Source organism: Lycorma delicatula, chromosome 1 (assembly GCF_047948215.1).
Source record: "Lycorma delicatula isolate Av1 chromosome 1, ASM4794821v1, whole genome shotgun sequence".
Taxonomy (NCBI): Eukaryota; Metazoa; Arthropoda; class Insecta; order Hemiptera; family Fulgoridae; genus Lycorma; species Lycorma delicatula.
The window spans coordinates 373,837,817-373,852,277 of NC_134455.1; the positions used below are offsets into that span (position 1 = coordinate 373,837,817).

General features: G+C 29.8%; 1 protein-coding gene across 1 annotated transcript in view; it reads right to left on the bottom strand.

Annotated features, from left to right (window-relative positions):
• The window catches only part of Lerp (lysosomal enzyme receptor protein), a 313,317-nt gene that overhangs the window by 209,418 nt on the left and 89,438 nt on the right, over positions 1-14,461 (bottom strand). The window contains exons 8-9 of the mRNA XM_075355029.1: positions 13,412-13,516; positions 5,922-6,085 (exon numbers count right to left, since the gene is read on the bottom strand). Coding sequence (XP_075211144.1) covers positions 5,922-6,085; positions 13,412-13,516 — 269 coding nt within the window. The remainder of the gene's footprint in view (positions 1-5,921; positions 6,086-13,411; positions 13,517-14,461) is intronic.

Genomic DNA, 14,461 nt, shown 5'->3' on the forward strand with positions numbered 1-14,461 from the left:
CTAGAAAATTTAAAAAGAGAAATGGATAGGGTGAATGTGGATATAGTAGAAATTAATGAGGTTCGGTGGGAAGAGGAAGGTGACTTTTGGTCAGGGGATTTTAGAGTAATTAACTCAGCGTCAAATAATGGGCAGGCAGGAGTAGGTTTTATGATGAACAAGAAGATAGGGAGGAGAGTGGAGCATTTCAAGATGCATAGCGATAGAATCATTGTAATAAGGATAAAATCAAAACCTAAACCGACAACAATTGTTAATGTCTATGCCTACAAGCGCCCATGATAATGATGAGGTAGAGTATGTATACGAAGAGATTGATGAAGCAATTTAACACAAAAAAAGGAGATGAAAATTTAATAATAGTTGGAGATTGGAATGCAAGCATTGGAAAAGGCAAGGAAGGAAATATAGTGGGTGAATACGGGCTGGGCAAAAGGAATGAAAGAGGGGACCGACTTATAGAGTTTTGCACAAAGTATAATTTAGTAATTGCCAACACCCAATTTAAAAATCATAATAGAAGAATATACACTTGGAAAAAGCCAGGCGATACTGCAAGGTATCAGATAGATTATATCATGGTTAAGCAAAGATTTAGAAATCAACTCGTTGACTGCAAAACTTACCCTGGAGCAGACATTGATAGCGACCATAATTTGGTGATAATGAAATGTAGATTGGGGTTTAAAAACCTGAAGAAAAGGTTCAGATGAATTGGTGGAATTTAGAGAAGCTTGAGGAAGAGGAGATAAAGAAGATTTTTGAAGAGGACATCGCAAGAGGTCTGAGTAAAAAAGATAAGGTAGAAAATGTAGAAGAAGAATGGGAGAATGTTAAAAAGGAAATTCTTAAATCAGCAGATGCAAACTTAGGCGGAATAAAGAGAACTGGTAGAAAACCTTGGGTTTCAGACGATATATTGCAGCTGATCGATGAACGTAGAAAATATAAGAATGCTAGTGATGAAGAAAGTAAAAGGAACTATTGGCAATTAAGATATGCTATAAACAGGAAGTGCAAACTGGCGAAAGAAGAGTGGATTAAAGAAAAGTGTTCAGAAATGGAAAGAGAAATGAACATTGGTAAAATAGACGGAGCATACAGGAAAGTTAAGGAAAATTTTGGGGTTCATAAATTAAAATCTAATAATGTGTTAAACAAAGATGGTACACCAATATATAATACGAAAGGTAAAGTCGATAGATGGGTGGAATATATTGAAGAGTTATACGGAGGATATGAATTAGAAAATGGTGTTATAGAGGAAGAAGAGGAAGTTGAGGACGATGAAATGGGAGATACAATACTGAGATCTGAATTTAAGAGAGCATTAAAAGATTTAAATGGCAGAAAGGCTCCTGGAATAGACGGAATACCGGTAGAATTACTGCACAGTGCAGGTGAGGAAGCGATTGATAAATTATACAAACTGGTGTGTAATATTTATGAAAAAGGGGAATTTCCGTCAGACTTCAAAAAAAGTGTTATAGTAATGATACCAAAGAAAGCAGGGGCAGATAAATGTGAAGAATACAGAACAATTAGTTTAACTAGTCATGCATCAAAAATCTTAACTAGAATTCTATACAGAAGAATTGAGAGGAGAGTGGAGGAAGTGTTAGGAGAACACCAATTTGGATTCAGGAAAAGTATATGGACAAGGGAAGCAATTTTAGGCCTCAGATTAATAGCAGAAGGAAGATTAAAGAAAAACAAACCAACATACTTGGCGTTTATTGACCTAGAAAAGGCATTCGATAACGTAGACTGGAATAAAATGTTCAGCATTTTAAAAAAATTAGGGTTCAAATACAGAGAAAACAGAACGATTGTTAACATGTACAGGAACCAAACAGCAACAGTAACAATTGAAGAACATAAGAAAGAAGCTGTAATAAGAAAGGGAGTCCGACAAGGATGTTCCCTATCTCCGTTATTTTAATCTTTACATGGAACTAGCAGTTAATGATGTTAAAGAACAATTTAGATTCGGAATAACAGTACAAGGTGAAAAGATAAAGATGCTACGATTTGCTGATGATATAGTAATTCTAGCCGAGAGTAAAAAGGATTTAGAAGAAACAATGAACGGCATAGATGAAGTCCTATGCAAGAACTATCGCATGAAAATAAACAAGAACAAAACAAAACTAATGAAATGTAGTAGAAATAACAAAGATGGACCACTGAATGTGAAAATAGGAGGAGAAACGATTATGGAGGTAGAAGAATTTTGTTATTTGGGAGGTAGAATTACTAAAGATGGACGAAGCAGGAGCAATATAAAAGGCCGAATAGCACAAACTAAACGAGCCTTCAGTAAGAAATATAATTTGTTTACATCAAAAATTAATTTAAATGTCAGGAAAAGATTTTTGAAAGTGTATGTCTGGAGTGTCGCTTTATATGGAAGTGAAACTTGGACAATCGGAGTATCTGAGAAGAAAAGATTAGAAGCTTTTGATATGTGGTGCTATAGGAGAATGTTAAAAATCAGATGGGTGGATTAAATGACAAATGAAGAGGTATTGCGGCAAATAGATGAAGAAAGAAGCATTTGGAAAAATATAGTTAAAAGAAGAGACAGACTTATAGGCCACATACTAAGGCATCCTGGAATAGTCGCTTTAATATTGGAAGGACAGGTAGAAGGGAAAAATTGTGTAAGCAGGCCACGTTTGGAATATGTAAAACAAATTGTTAGGGATGTAGGATGTAGAGGGTATACTGAAATGAAACGACTAGCACTAGATAGGGAATCTTGGAGAGCTGCATCAAACCAGTCAAATGACTGAAGACAAAAAAAAAAAGTATACTACAAAATTTATTAAATTTCAAAATTCAAAGAACACTTCAAAATAACGTAATTGTGTTTTTACAATCATGAAAACAAAATAATGACCAACATTTTATGGCAACTAAAAACTAAAACTAATAATAAAATACATAATTATTGTATATTTAAATATTTAGTTCACTGATTGAATCAATATTGCAACACATGGATTTATTTTGAATGTTCCTTTTTTATATCATTCATTTTCTACGTGGTCATTACACTGGGAACAATTCAGAACAGTCTTTGCTGTGTTCTTTATATATAGGGGATGAATAGCTGCCACATTAAAACTAAGTAAATCGATTTTTCACGGGGCAGTAACACATGTAGTCGCTGAGGATTTGGTGGCAGTAGTGGGGGAAGTTGTGCTATCCACTGTATTTTTTGCTTGAGGCTGACATGAAGGTTTAGAATTGCTGCCCCTCTCATGAGATGTGGCTGCACCACGGACGTTGCCAGCCGGTTGAGGAAACTCTTTCTTGACATGGCTTGATGTGTTTGATTTAAATGCTAACTTAGAGTTTATAGAACCAGTGTTCAACAGGGAGAAGAACAAAGTTAGAGGCCATCGGTTACTGATTCTAGAAACATCATACTCACTTTTCAAGTGGTCCACAACATCCACACTCCCCTTTGTGGAGTTATAAATTCTTGTTTCAAGTCTCCTGAAGTTACATCAACGGCGTCATCGTTATGCATCGTTGAAAGTAAGAGAACGTTTTTGCCTTTCTTTGGGACATATGAAATCAGTATGCATTTGTTGGGGCGTTTTCCAAATGCAAACATGGAGGATTTCTGAGGACGATCCCTAATAACAGTGAGCTCAATCGGGATTTGAGGTTTATTGTTACAAATCGTACCTACAATAGTCAGTCTATGATTTAGAAACAAGTCATTTGCAAGAGGGACATTAATAATGTAGAGTTGTCCATTGTTACATTATTGTAATTTGTCTATGAGTTCAATAAGACATTTCACTTCACTACTGGCATCATTTTGAATAAAATATGGTCCTTGAGGCTGTTCCCCAGCATGTACCTCCAGTTTACTTGTGTAAAAAGTATGAGCATCTACATCCACATACACTTTTATCCCATACTTTGCTGGTTTATTTGGGATATAAATCCGAAATTTACAGCAACCGTGAAATGCATCCAGCATTTCATCGATAGTGGCATATTCATGTATTGAATAAACTTCTTCACATTTTTAAACAAACTGTTCAAAAAGCTGCCTAATTGGGGCTAAGTTATCAATAAGTTTTCTAGCAACTCTGGTACTTTTTTCATCAAACCGTGTAGTTTGAACCAATGTTTGAAATCGTCTCTTTGACAGTACAGCCACAAAAATTTCTAGACATGTTTCATCACTGCTCCATAACTCGTCAACATTTTGATGACTACCGTTTTTAACACCAGATAAATAAAGAATGCCCAAGAAAGCCTTCAATTTAGTTATATCAGTTTGCGGTGCATCTCTGATGCCACGTGTATGAGTGGTTCATTAGCAGCAATTGCTGGTTCATACAGCGAACAATATCTTCAAATATATTATCTGGAAAGTAAAAACTCCAGCAATCCATAATTGTTTCTTTTCCTTTAGTTACATTTCTTATGCCTGGCAATCTAGTAACTATATTTTCTCTAGCAGTTCGGGTAGGTTGTGACGATGCTGGATTGTGCGTGTACAAATTATTTATGCCATCCTTACCGTGGTAGATTGGACCACCAGCACCACTATTTGCTGCTTGATTTGAGCAAGCACTTGTTGTGATAAGACATTGGCAGGCTGCAGATCATTTTCTTCATCTGACTGTTCTGAATCTGTGTTTTCTTCCTGATGTTTGTGCTCAGCGTCCGTGTCAGAAAAAACTTCTGCTTGTAACTCAACAGCAACTTTTGCTTTGTCATCAGTTTCACCTTGTGTGGACTCGTCCTCTTCCAACCATGCCAGAATAAGAAAGCCATTATCCTGCATTATTCTTACGTGAAAACCGAACCATTAGATTCTTAAATACTCAATAAAATAAAAATATAGATAAAAAAAAAGTATATATATATATATATATATATATAAATTTTTTAACAGCTAACAACATTATTAAAATAGATTTAATTTCTGGTGATTTTATTTTCTAAATTGTTTCTTTTTTAATTCAAAAAGTAAGTTACTTTATTGTCTTCATCAAATCTGTCAATTTTATTTCTGTAAATACTACCTAATTTTAATAATTCTTTCAATGACTTCCTCTACCTCTACAAACTGTTTCTTTACTCATTTGAACATTTTTAACATACACAACTTAATTTTTATGTTTATTAACTGATGTTGAAAGAATTGTCTACAAGGGAGAACTGATACAAGCTGTTAAATTAATTGTACAAAAAAAATTATTCTTCAAGCAGTGATGTGAATTCAAGTGACTCATTTATAAAAATAATTCTGGACCCCATAAAGTGCATGATTGAGAAAATTAATTTTTTAAGAAACAAAGAAAGAAGTTAGTTTTCAACTACTTTTTTTTGACCAGATGAAAATTATATTTAAGGCACACAGGACCATTTCCACCACAGCCTTATACGAATTTGTGATATTTTCAACTGGTAACTATTATTTTCAGTATCAAAAACTTAATGCCATAATGAGTTACTAATCTCTTTTCAGAATTCAGGAATTTATCCTAACACTCACTTCAACTACAAAAATTATGTAGCCCATAAAATGCCAGAATATTTGAATATTTATGTAAATTAATTCAAACATCTTTAAAAGTGATGAAATATGCCAGCTTAAAATATGCATATTATTACTCTAAGAGTCTTACATGCATATGTTTGCTTTTAAATATGCATATTTAAAAGAGATGAAAGGATGCCAGCTATCAGTTTCATTGATGCAACATTGTTACTGTTTTTAAATCAGGGGTTTTTAATTGTATACAAATCTGTATTTTAAATTAAATACTGAAAACTTGAATGTATAATTCTGCACTATATGTCTTCATCTATATATTTCTCAGTTACTTTAATCATTGCTGATTACAATAGTAATAAGAAATAAAGTAATATAAATTGTTACATACTTTCAAAGAACATGCAGCAGGAGTAATCCATCCTAAGTAGTGTTTACACAAAGTTTGATTCTTAAAATAGAGCTGTTCCTTACTTTGATTGCACGCTAATTCTATAATCAAACTATGACTATTAATACTTTCATTTAAATTTTCTCCTTCACACCGACTACCACCTAAAATAATTTTAAAACATATATATATTAATACAGGACCGAATAGAATAACATCATTAAAAAAAAAAATAGGTTATATAAAGATCTTACTTAAAGTACTTTGTGAAATACTTAACAATGAATGCAGTCAGTAAGAATTCTCAATAAACTCATGATAATTAAGCAATGGATGAAACTGGTCCTAACATCACTTGTAACATCAGTACTACAGCTGATACAACCATTTTTGTGATACAGTTGCTTTAATGAACTTGCTACCTCAACAGAATAACATATATATCTTTCTCATGCACACTGTGTCAGTTGAAAGTACTATTAATAATGCATACAAAAAACATTTTAAAGACTATATGTAAATAATCAAAATTCTTTAAGATGGATATCTGAAAACTCAGTTTTTAAGATATAAATAAATATCTAAACTAATATTCCAATAGGAGCTTTTAATTCTTTACAGAGTTAGTTGGTTAAATGTACCTCCAGCCTCTGCCATATATCCTTGCTTCAGATTTATAAAATTGTTAAAGACTTCTCATTCTACTGATGTTATACTGTTAAGTTTCTTAGTGTACACTTCTATATGTATTGAAAAATTATCAGAACTACCAAATGATAATATTAATAAGTGTTTAGAGCCTGGTGAATTTCCTGATTGATTACAAATTAAGTAGGTGTGATTCCAGTTAATAAAAGTAAGGATAAAATAAAAATTAAAGTTTAACGGCCTACTTCAATTCTTCCATGTTTCTAAAAAAAATAATACGAATAATATTTATAATAGAATTTAGAATTTTTTAATGAAGAATATTTTTTTAAGACCACACTGGTTTTATGAAAAATGTATCTACATCTATGCCTACTATTAAATTTATAAACAAGGTAATAAACGCTGTTGAAAATAATACAGCAAGCACATTTTGATTAAGAAAACATATCTGATAGGTTAATAGAGTTAATACTAACAATATTATTATTGCAAAAGCGTAATATCTAGGTGTGCAAGGAAAAGCATATAGTTTATTATAATATGATCAAGACAATTTGGGCACTGAAACAAAAACAGAAATTTAAACTTTCATGTCATCTAATGATATGTTTAAATCAGAAGTCATTAATATGAATTATACGGGGTTCTGATTGAATAAACTATTTTATTATATTTAAGCTAATGATACCATCATTTTATGCAGAGAAATTATTCAAGTTTGTTAATGCAAAAATTCTAACAGATGAAATAATTCAGTACTTCAATAATAATAATCTTAATATTAACATAGATAAATCAGATCATGTGATTTTCAAGTTATAATTAGGATCGCACCAATTATTTGAATTCAACCAGAGAAAACAAAGTGATTTTGAAACTTGGTTAAAAATTGGGGATGAGTAAAAAAAAGAAGGAAAATAACATCAATTTCTTAGGATTTATATTTGATAATCTTTGAAGTGAGATACATATTGAACTTCTGTTCAGTAAATTATCAAAAAAACCTTCTGCTTTCATTAGATCAAGGAAATAGGTGATATGGGAGTACTAAATGAGAGATCTATTATGCTATATTCTCTTATGGTTTAAAATGCTATTAATACTTTTAAGTGTTACAAAACATTATCTCAACAATTTGCTATTAATTTAATGTTTAAGAATATATGTCATATCTAAAGCTAGAATTATTATAATTACATTTAGAATACTAATATTAGGTTAATTTAATAACTAATATTTAAATCTACAAGGCTGTAATTTTTATGAAGGTACTATTACTAGTACTGATTCAGATTTTGGAAATTTAACATTAGAAATAAAATATAGTATTTAACTAGTGTGTATACGACTTCACTAGTAAAAAAAAACTGATGTGGACAACATATGACTTCCTTGTTCACCTATTAAATTACATACACACATTTTTTTAAAATGAAAAGTACATAAAATGTTATTTCATTAATAACTTCTGATATTTTTTTAATTATTGTTATTGATTTATTATTTATCGTAAATTTTTTTTACAATCAGAGATTAATAATTATTATTAAGTTTATTATTATTAATTATTAATAAATCAGTATATTTAAATTTAAAAAAAAAAAGTTAAAAAAAGAAGAAGTGTGATTCGAACCGATGTGACTTCCCAAATATCAAAATATTTCATTAATTAAAATGTTATCTGGCTATAACTCCGAAACCAATGAAAATAAGTACCACTTATGATATATCATTGAAAAGCTCTCAATGAGAGCTTATTACTGAAATTAAGAAAAGTCCAAAATCCAATTTTTTTGGATATGGACTTTTTTTGGAAATTGATATTTCCATTGAAATCTAAAAACCAAAATTTTTCGCAATCTGAATACTTCCTGTATTTTGTACAAGGAAGTAAAAATGGCCCTGAAAAGAGTGGAATATAAATGAAAGTGAAAGTGAATTGAAAAAAGTGGCTTCTGAATACATTACCATAGAGCAGTTAATACTTAATCAATTTAAATTAAAAAGTTAAAAGTAGTGGTAAATAGATATAGATGGATATTTTTTAAAAAGTTAGAGCTATTAAAGAGTATGATGAGACTAAATTATTATATTATTATTAGTAATCCGTCAGTTAGGAATCAGTCAGTTATGTGAGCATACTAATTTCATATAAACACTTTATTGTTACAATATTAGTTTTATTTTATTTTTTAACATAACTGATGTACATGAAACAAACTATATTAAAAGATTAAAACTGTATTAAAATAATGCCTGTATGTGGAAACTAATTAGCCAGTAAACAATTATAGAATTTAATTTTAAATAAATCATCATTATTAATGATATTTATTGTTAGAATTAAAAGAAAATTATTAAAATAATTAATAAAAAAAATACCATTATTTTATTAAATTAAGGCATTATAATTAACTTTTGTCAATGATTATAAAATCAAATGCTGTGAACATTCACAAATATGTAGTTTTATTATTAATACTGTACAAACAATAAAAATATTTATTATGACATAAGCTTATCGGTGATCCTTTATTTCTGAGGTAGCAGATTGTTTAATTATATTTTGGATACATTATTTTAAAGCAAATAAAGATGATATTTAACGTATTGTATTACACATACCGATTAGAAAAATGTGTAGGAAATTACCCCAATATTTAAAAAAATATTATTCTCAAAATGCACTTTTTTCTTTAAAAATAAATAGAAAATATTTTTAAAAAACAGTGCTTTTAGATTTCTTTTAATGAGGTTCAAACCTGTTTTAACAATTTTATAAAACCAAATTAGGCAAAGGTAGCAAATTATGTGCTTATGCTACTATATATTCATGATTTATTAAAAAGTTTTGTAAATAAAAGAAGTGAAAATAGAGCAACTCCATGGCAAGTACAACATGATTCCCAGCTGTTCTGATAACTTTAAAATAATATAACAAAAGGTGATTGATTGTTAACTCATAAAAGTAATACCAGAATGTAAGATCTTACCAGTACCAAAATCAAAAGAATAAAATGTTAATTAATAATCAAAATTTTAATTATTCTTTAAGTGACTGTAACTGTAATTAAAACAAAAGCATCATTTAAGAACTGTTGAAAAATCAATAGCTAGAAGTAAAAGGTTAAATTTAACTATATTTATGAGATCTAACTTTAATCTTTTAAAAAATAAAATTTATATAGTTAATTTATATAAATAATAAAATTTAAACAAATGTAAATTTGTACATATAAACTATAACAATAAAACTTCTCAGCTATCACCACAGCAAAAAATCTGAGTTAAACTTTAAAATTATATAAACACAATTACTCTCAACATTCAAGAAATCTGATTTTTTGTCATGATATTAACACCCCAAATTCAGATAAAATATTTTTTTGTGCAGTTAATTCAATCACAAGTTTGAAGCTAGTTCATAGGAACATGAAACAGAGATTTTGATTAAGAAATTCCGATTCATTTGTATACTCACATTAACTGAAAATCTTGAAGTTGGAACAATCAAAACAATAGTAATGTAAATTTTATAACTTCCTTTCTACTTAAAAGCACTGAATATCTTAGAATGCCTATAAATTGTTCCCAATCAATTTCATAATCAGAATCAAAAAATGAGAGTTTATTTCTAAATATATTGATTTACTAATAATTATTAGCCTCTGATTGTAAAAAGTTTTACAATAAATAATAATTCAATAATAACAATAAAAAATATATATGAAAAATATTGTAAATTAATGAAATAAAATTTTATGTACTTTTCATTTTAAAAAAAATGTGTAAATGTAATTTAATAGGTGTACAAAGAAGTCATGTGGTGCCCACATCAGATTTTTATTTACTCATAAAATGAGGCAATTCATCACAACATAACCAGTTTGCTAATAAGACACATAAATTCAGTGACTATCACCCCATCAGCTTGTCGGTACATCAAGCTGAATAAGAAGTGCATTTATGAATATAGAGGGAGGAATTATCACACCTGTGCTTGCAGAAAGGATTATGGAACCCACTTTATGTGGCTCCATAAAAAACATTTCACAGTTGATCTAAACTGAACAGGTTCTTCATGGAGTAATATGCTGATGACCTTATTGTACTTATCCAGATGAAATTTCTCCATATTGTTTCAGAGATGAAGGTAATGCTTTTTTATCATCGTTGGTGTGCTAAAAAGGCTCAGGAATTAACCCTTAAAAACAATGGCAGTGCTCTTTACAAGAAAGAGAATCAGATAAAACTAGTAGATCTTGAGTGGGTGATAGGAACCCATCACCCAAATTTTATGAGTGATTTATTGAGTCTATGGTGAAGTGGTAGATCAAGTATGGTGCTCTGTTATGATGAAGCAAAGTCCAATAGTCTCCTGTCAAGGAAATGCTCTGAACCTTCTAGAGATTAGCCACTTCTGTGTAGCTTTTGGGTTTTGATGAGTACCCCATACTGTTATAATAGAAGTTGCTCTAAAGGATGCTGTTGCTCTCGTACATAATTATTAAGGCACATACAATGGTGAAAGGATAGATTTATATCAATAGTAGAGTCCATCAGTACCATTGTGCTGAATGGATCTTTTTTAAGTTGAGATTTGATAAAATATAATAAGTCTCATGGCTTCAACCATTTAATGCAAAGATTGAGGAAAGATCGAATGGGAAGACTTCACACACAAGATAGTTGAGCACAGTCTTGTGTTTTACATAAATGATTTGAGGATCAGTTATAAAATGAGGACTGGAATGTGTGATGTTTCCCATGGACTTTATGAAGGTATGTCTGCAGGACACTAATCTTTCAAATTAAAATTTGAACTATTTTATGGTATGTAAAATGGTGTAGAGAAATGGGCTGCTGAGGCAAGCAAACTTTTATTTGCATTTAGTCAGCTCTTTCTTACATGGGTAGCCTTGGAACGATAACTACATAATTTCAATCATGAACTAATATAGAAGTTTTATTAGGCCATAAGCATTCTCTCTGCTGCACAGTATAGCCATAATTACTCTCTCTGCCAGGACCTATACTTAGTATCTCTGCTAACAGTAACATAGAGTACAGTAGGAGTCAGGACAGCAAGACGTAAAAGACAATGAAAGAGCTGAATAAGCACTTTCTAAGAAGGGAGCATCTTCAATTTATAGAACTTGAACTTTTTTGTTATAAATTATAAACTAAATAATTCCTCTTAAACTCCCAAATCGCATTGTTTAGGGGTGAGTTGAGTACAATCCTATCCTTTAATCCTGGACATGAATCATTTCAGAAGCATCTATATTTAATGGTCTGATCTATAGTGATCACCTAAGAATGTAAAATAAGTCTTCAGAGACTGAAAAAGAAATTATCCTTGCATGTAAGGTCTTTGACAGGAAGTACTACCATAATTTTTGGAAGTTTTGAATGTTTTTTTTTAATTTGTTGGGAAAGCATTGCTACTCATTAGCTCTTCACAGCCATACAGACTACATTAGTTTCTTTAAGAATGTAAAATAAGCCTCCTCAAATTTCTTAAGATTTAAACCTGCTCTCTTTCACAAAAAACAAATCAAAACAATAACTCAATGTACTAACAATCAAACACAACTATAAATCACAGTGAAACAGTAAACAATGAAGACTGTAGAGTTCTAACCTTTGAGGGTATTTCCCTGCAGAAAGTCATAAAAATCTATTTTTTATTTTCACAGATTTCCAAGTCCAATGTCAGCAAGAGAGAGTAAAATTCTTGTAAAATTTAGCATTAATGATCGGCAAAGAAATGAAAATGTACATTCACACTGAACTAAAGAATAATAATAAAATGTAAGTGTATACCCGTTGCTCAGGTGACATGAATTACAAAAAACATAATTAAGTGGAAATATAAAATAAAGAACTATCTTAATCCATACATCTAATAAATAGTGTGGGAATATAGTCACACATATATAGCATAGCGAATGATTACATATCACTGAATTATTTTTTCTTACTAGTATTATAACTATTAAATTTTAGATAAAGAAATTAATGACATAATACTGTATTCTGAGTCACCTTAATAATAGCATAAAACCTGGTATATAAATATTATGTATAAATCAATCATCTAAATTACTTATACTGTAGAACATAGCATTCTCAGTGGAATGTGTTCATTCAGTAAAATCTTGTCAACTGAAGGAAAAGAATATCAACACTTACAACAACCTTATGCCTGCCTTACATTAATAAATACAATATAGTATTCATTGAACTTGAAAAAATGTAACTTAAAAATGTAAGTTAAAAGATACATAACATTTTAATCACTTTATCTGTAATAAAGGCTTATGTAATGATTCCAGCCAGTAATTTTATATCCAATTCCAATTATATTTAAAATTACATATGTGATTAAGATAGTATTTTGTAATTGAAAGAATGTTCACTTCAGAAGAAACTCTTTTGTCAGTGTGCAGGTAATCATTTTCTGATGATACAAGTAAACTTTTTTAAACAGAATAATATTAAGGCCATCCAAGAAAGCTGGATTCAAATATTTATAGAAACACAATTTCAAAATGTTAAAATTCTCACATATTACTAAATTTCACAAAAATATGCCTACTTTTGAAGGCAAGTCTAAAAAAAAATTAGTCAGACTAGCATGTCTTTTAGATATTTTAAATGCTGAGTATTAAAGCTTAATCAAATTTTGATCAAAATTTAAGCGCTCTTAAAAATGTAGAGACCAAAGCTCCCAACATACTAATAAATACCAAGAACCTAATCTAAAAATAAATAAATATAAGCATCTTATATGTAAATATTAAATCTACTTAATAGTAATAAAATAAAAAACTGACCAATGTAAATCAGATTCAAATCACTTTTTGGCTGAAAGTGTTCACGACCCAGAAGAACTGTAGAGTTGTTACCAGCAACCCAAAGGTAGGCAGCTACATGTTGATCTAAACATACAAAGAATAATATAAGTAATAAATAAATAATAATTCACAAATTAAACATTGTCTACTTAAAATTAGTTTTAATTATCTTAAGATTAAAAAGTTAAAAAGCTCAAGCATATTAAAAATAAACAAAAATTTTAAACTAGATGTACATTCTTCTTTTTAAACAGTCATTAATCAGTAGATTCAGGGGAATTAATAAATGTAAATCTAAATACAAGAATTTAGGGAAATAGATAAGAATAAAGTGGATTTTCATTGCCTTCTTTTCACTCACTGGACTTCTAAAAAGATATTAACATCAATAACAAAATCTGGCTCATATATTTGATTATGTTTTTCCTCTTTTTGTATTTTCCAGCCACAATGAAATATTTGTTAAAAAATTAAACCAAATTAAGAATATCTTTGAAAATGAAAGTACTAATTTGGTTTTATTTAAAATTAATTTGTTAAGACAGTGTTTCTCAACCTGTGGGGTTGCCCCCCATAGGGAGCGATGATAACACTAAATGGTGGCGCGAACATATCAAAAAGAAAACATTATTAAAAGAATTTACTTATTTGCTAAAAGGAAACAAAACAAAATATATTCTGACATAATAAATAATAAAATACAAATTTACACCACTATAATAGATATATAAATTTACACACTAAATTAAAAACAAGTTTAATAATTATTAGTGACTTCCTTGGGCCTGTCTTGCAGAGCAAAGTTTTTGAAGGAAGGTTTAATATTAGAAATAGACACTTTGGGTTCTTTTTCTGTATTTAACTGAGATCTATATTTTGTCTTAAAGCAGCCACCGCAGAAAATCTGGTTTCGCAAAGGTAGGATGTTGAAAATGGTAATAGTGTACGAAATATTCTTACTTTCAATGTAGTAAACTCATCATCCACCCCTGCCCAAAATTCAGAGTGATTTATTAGTAAATTGTCTTT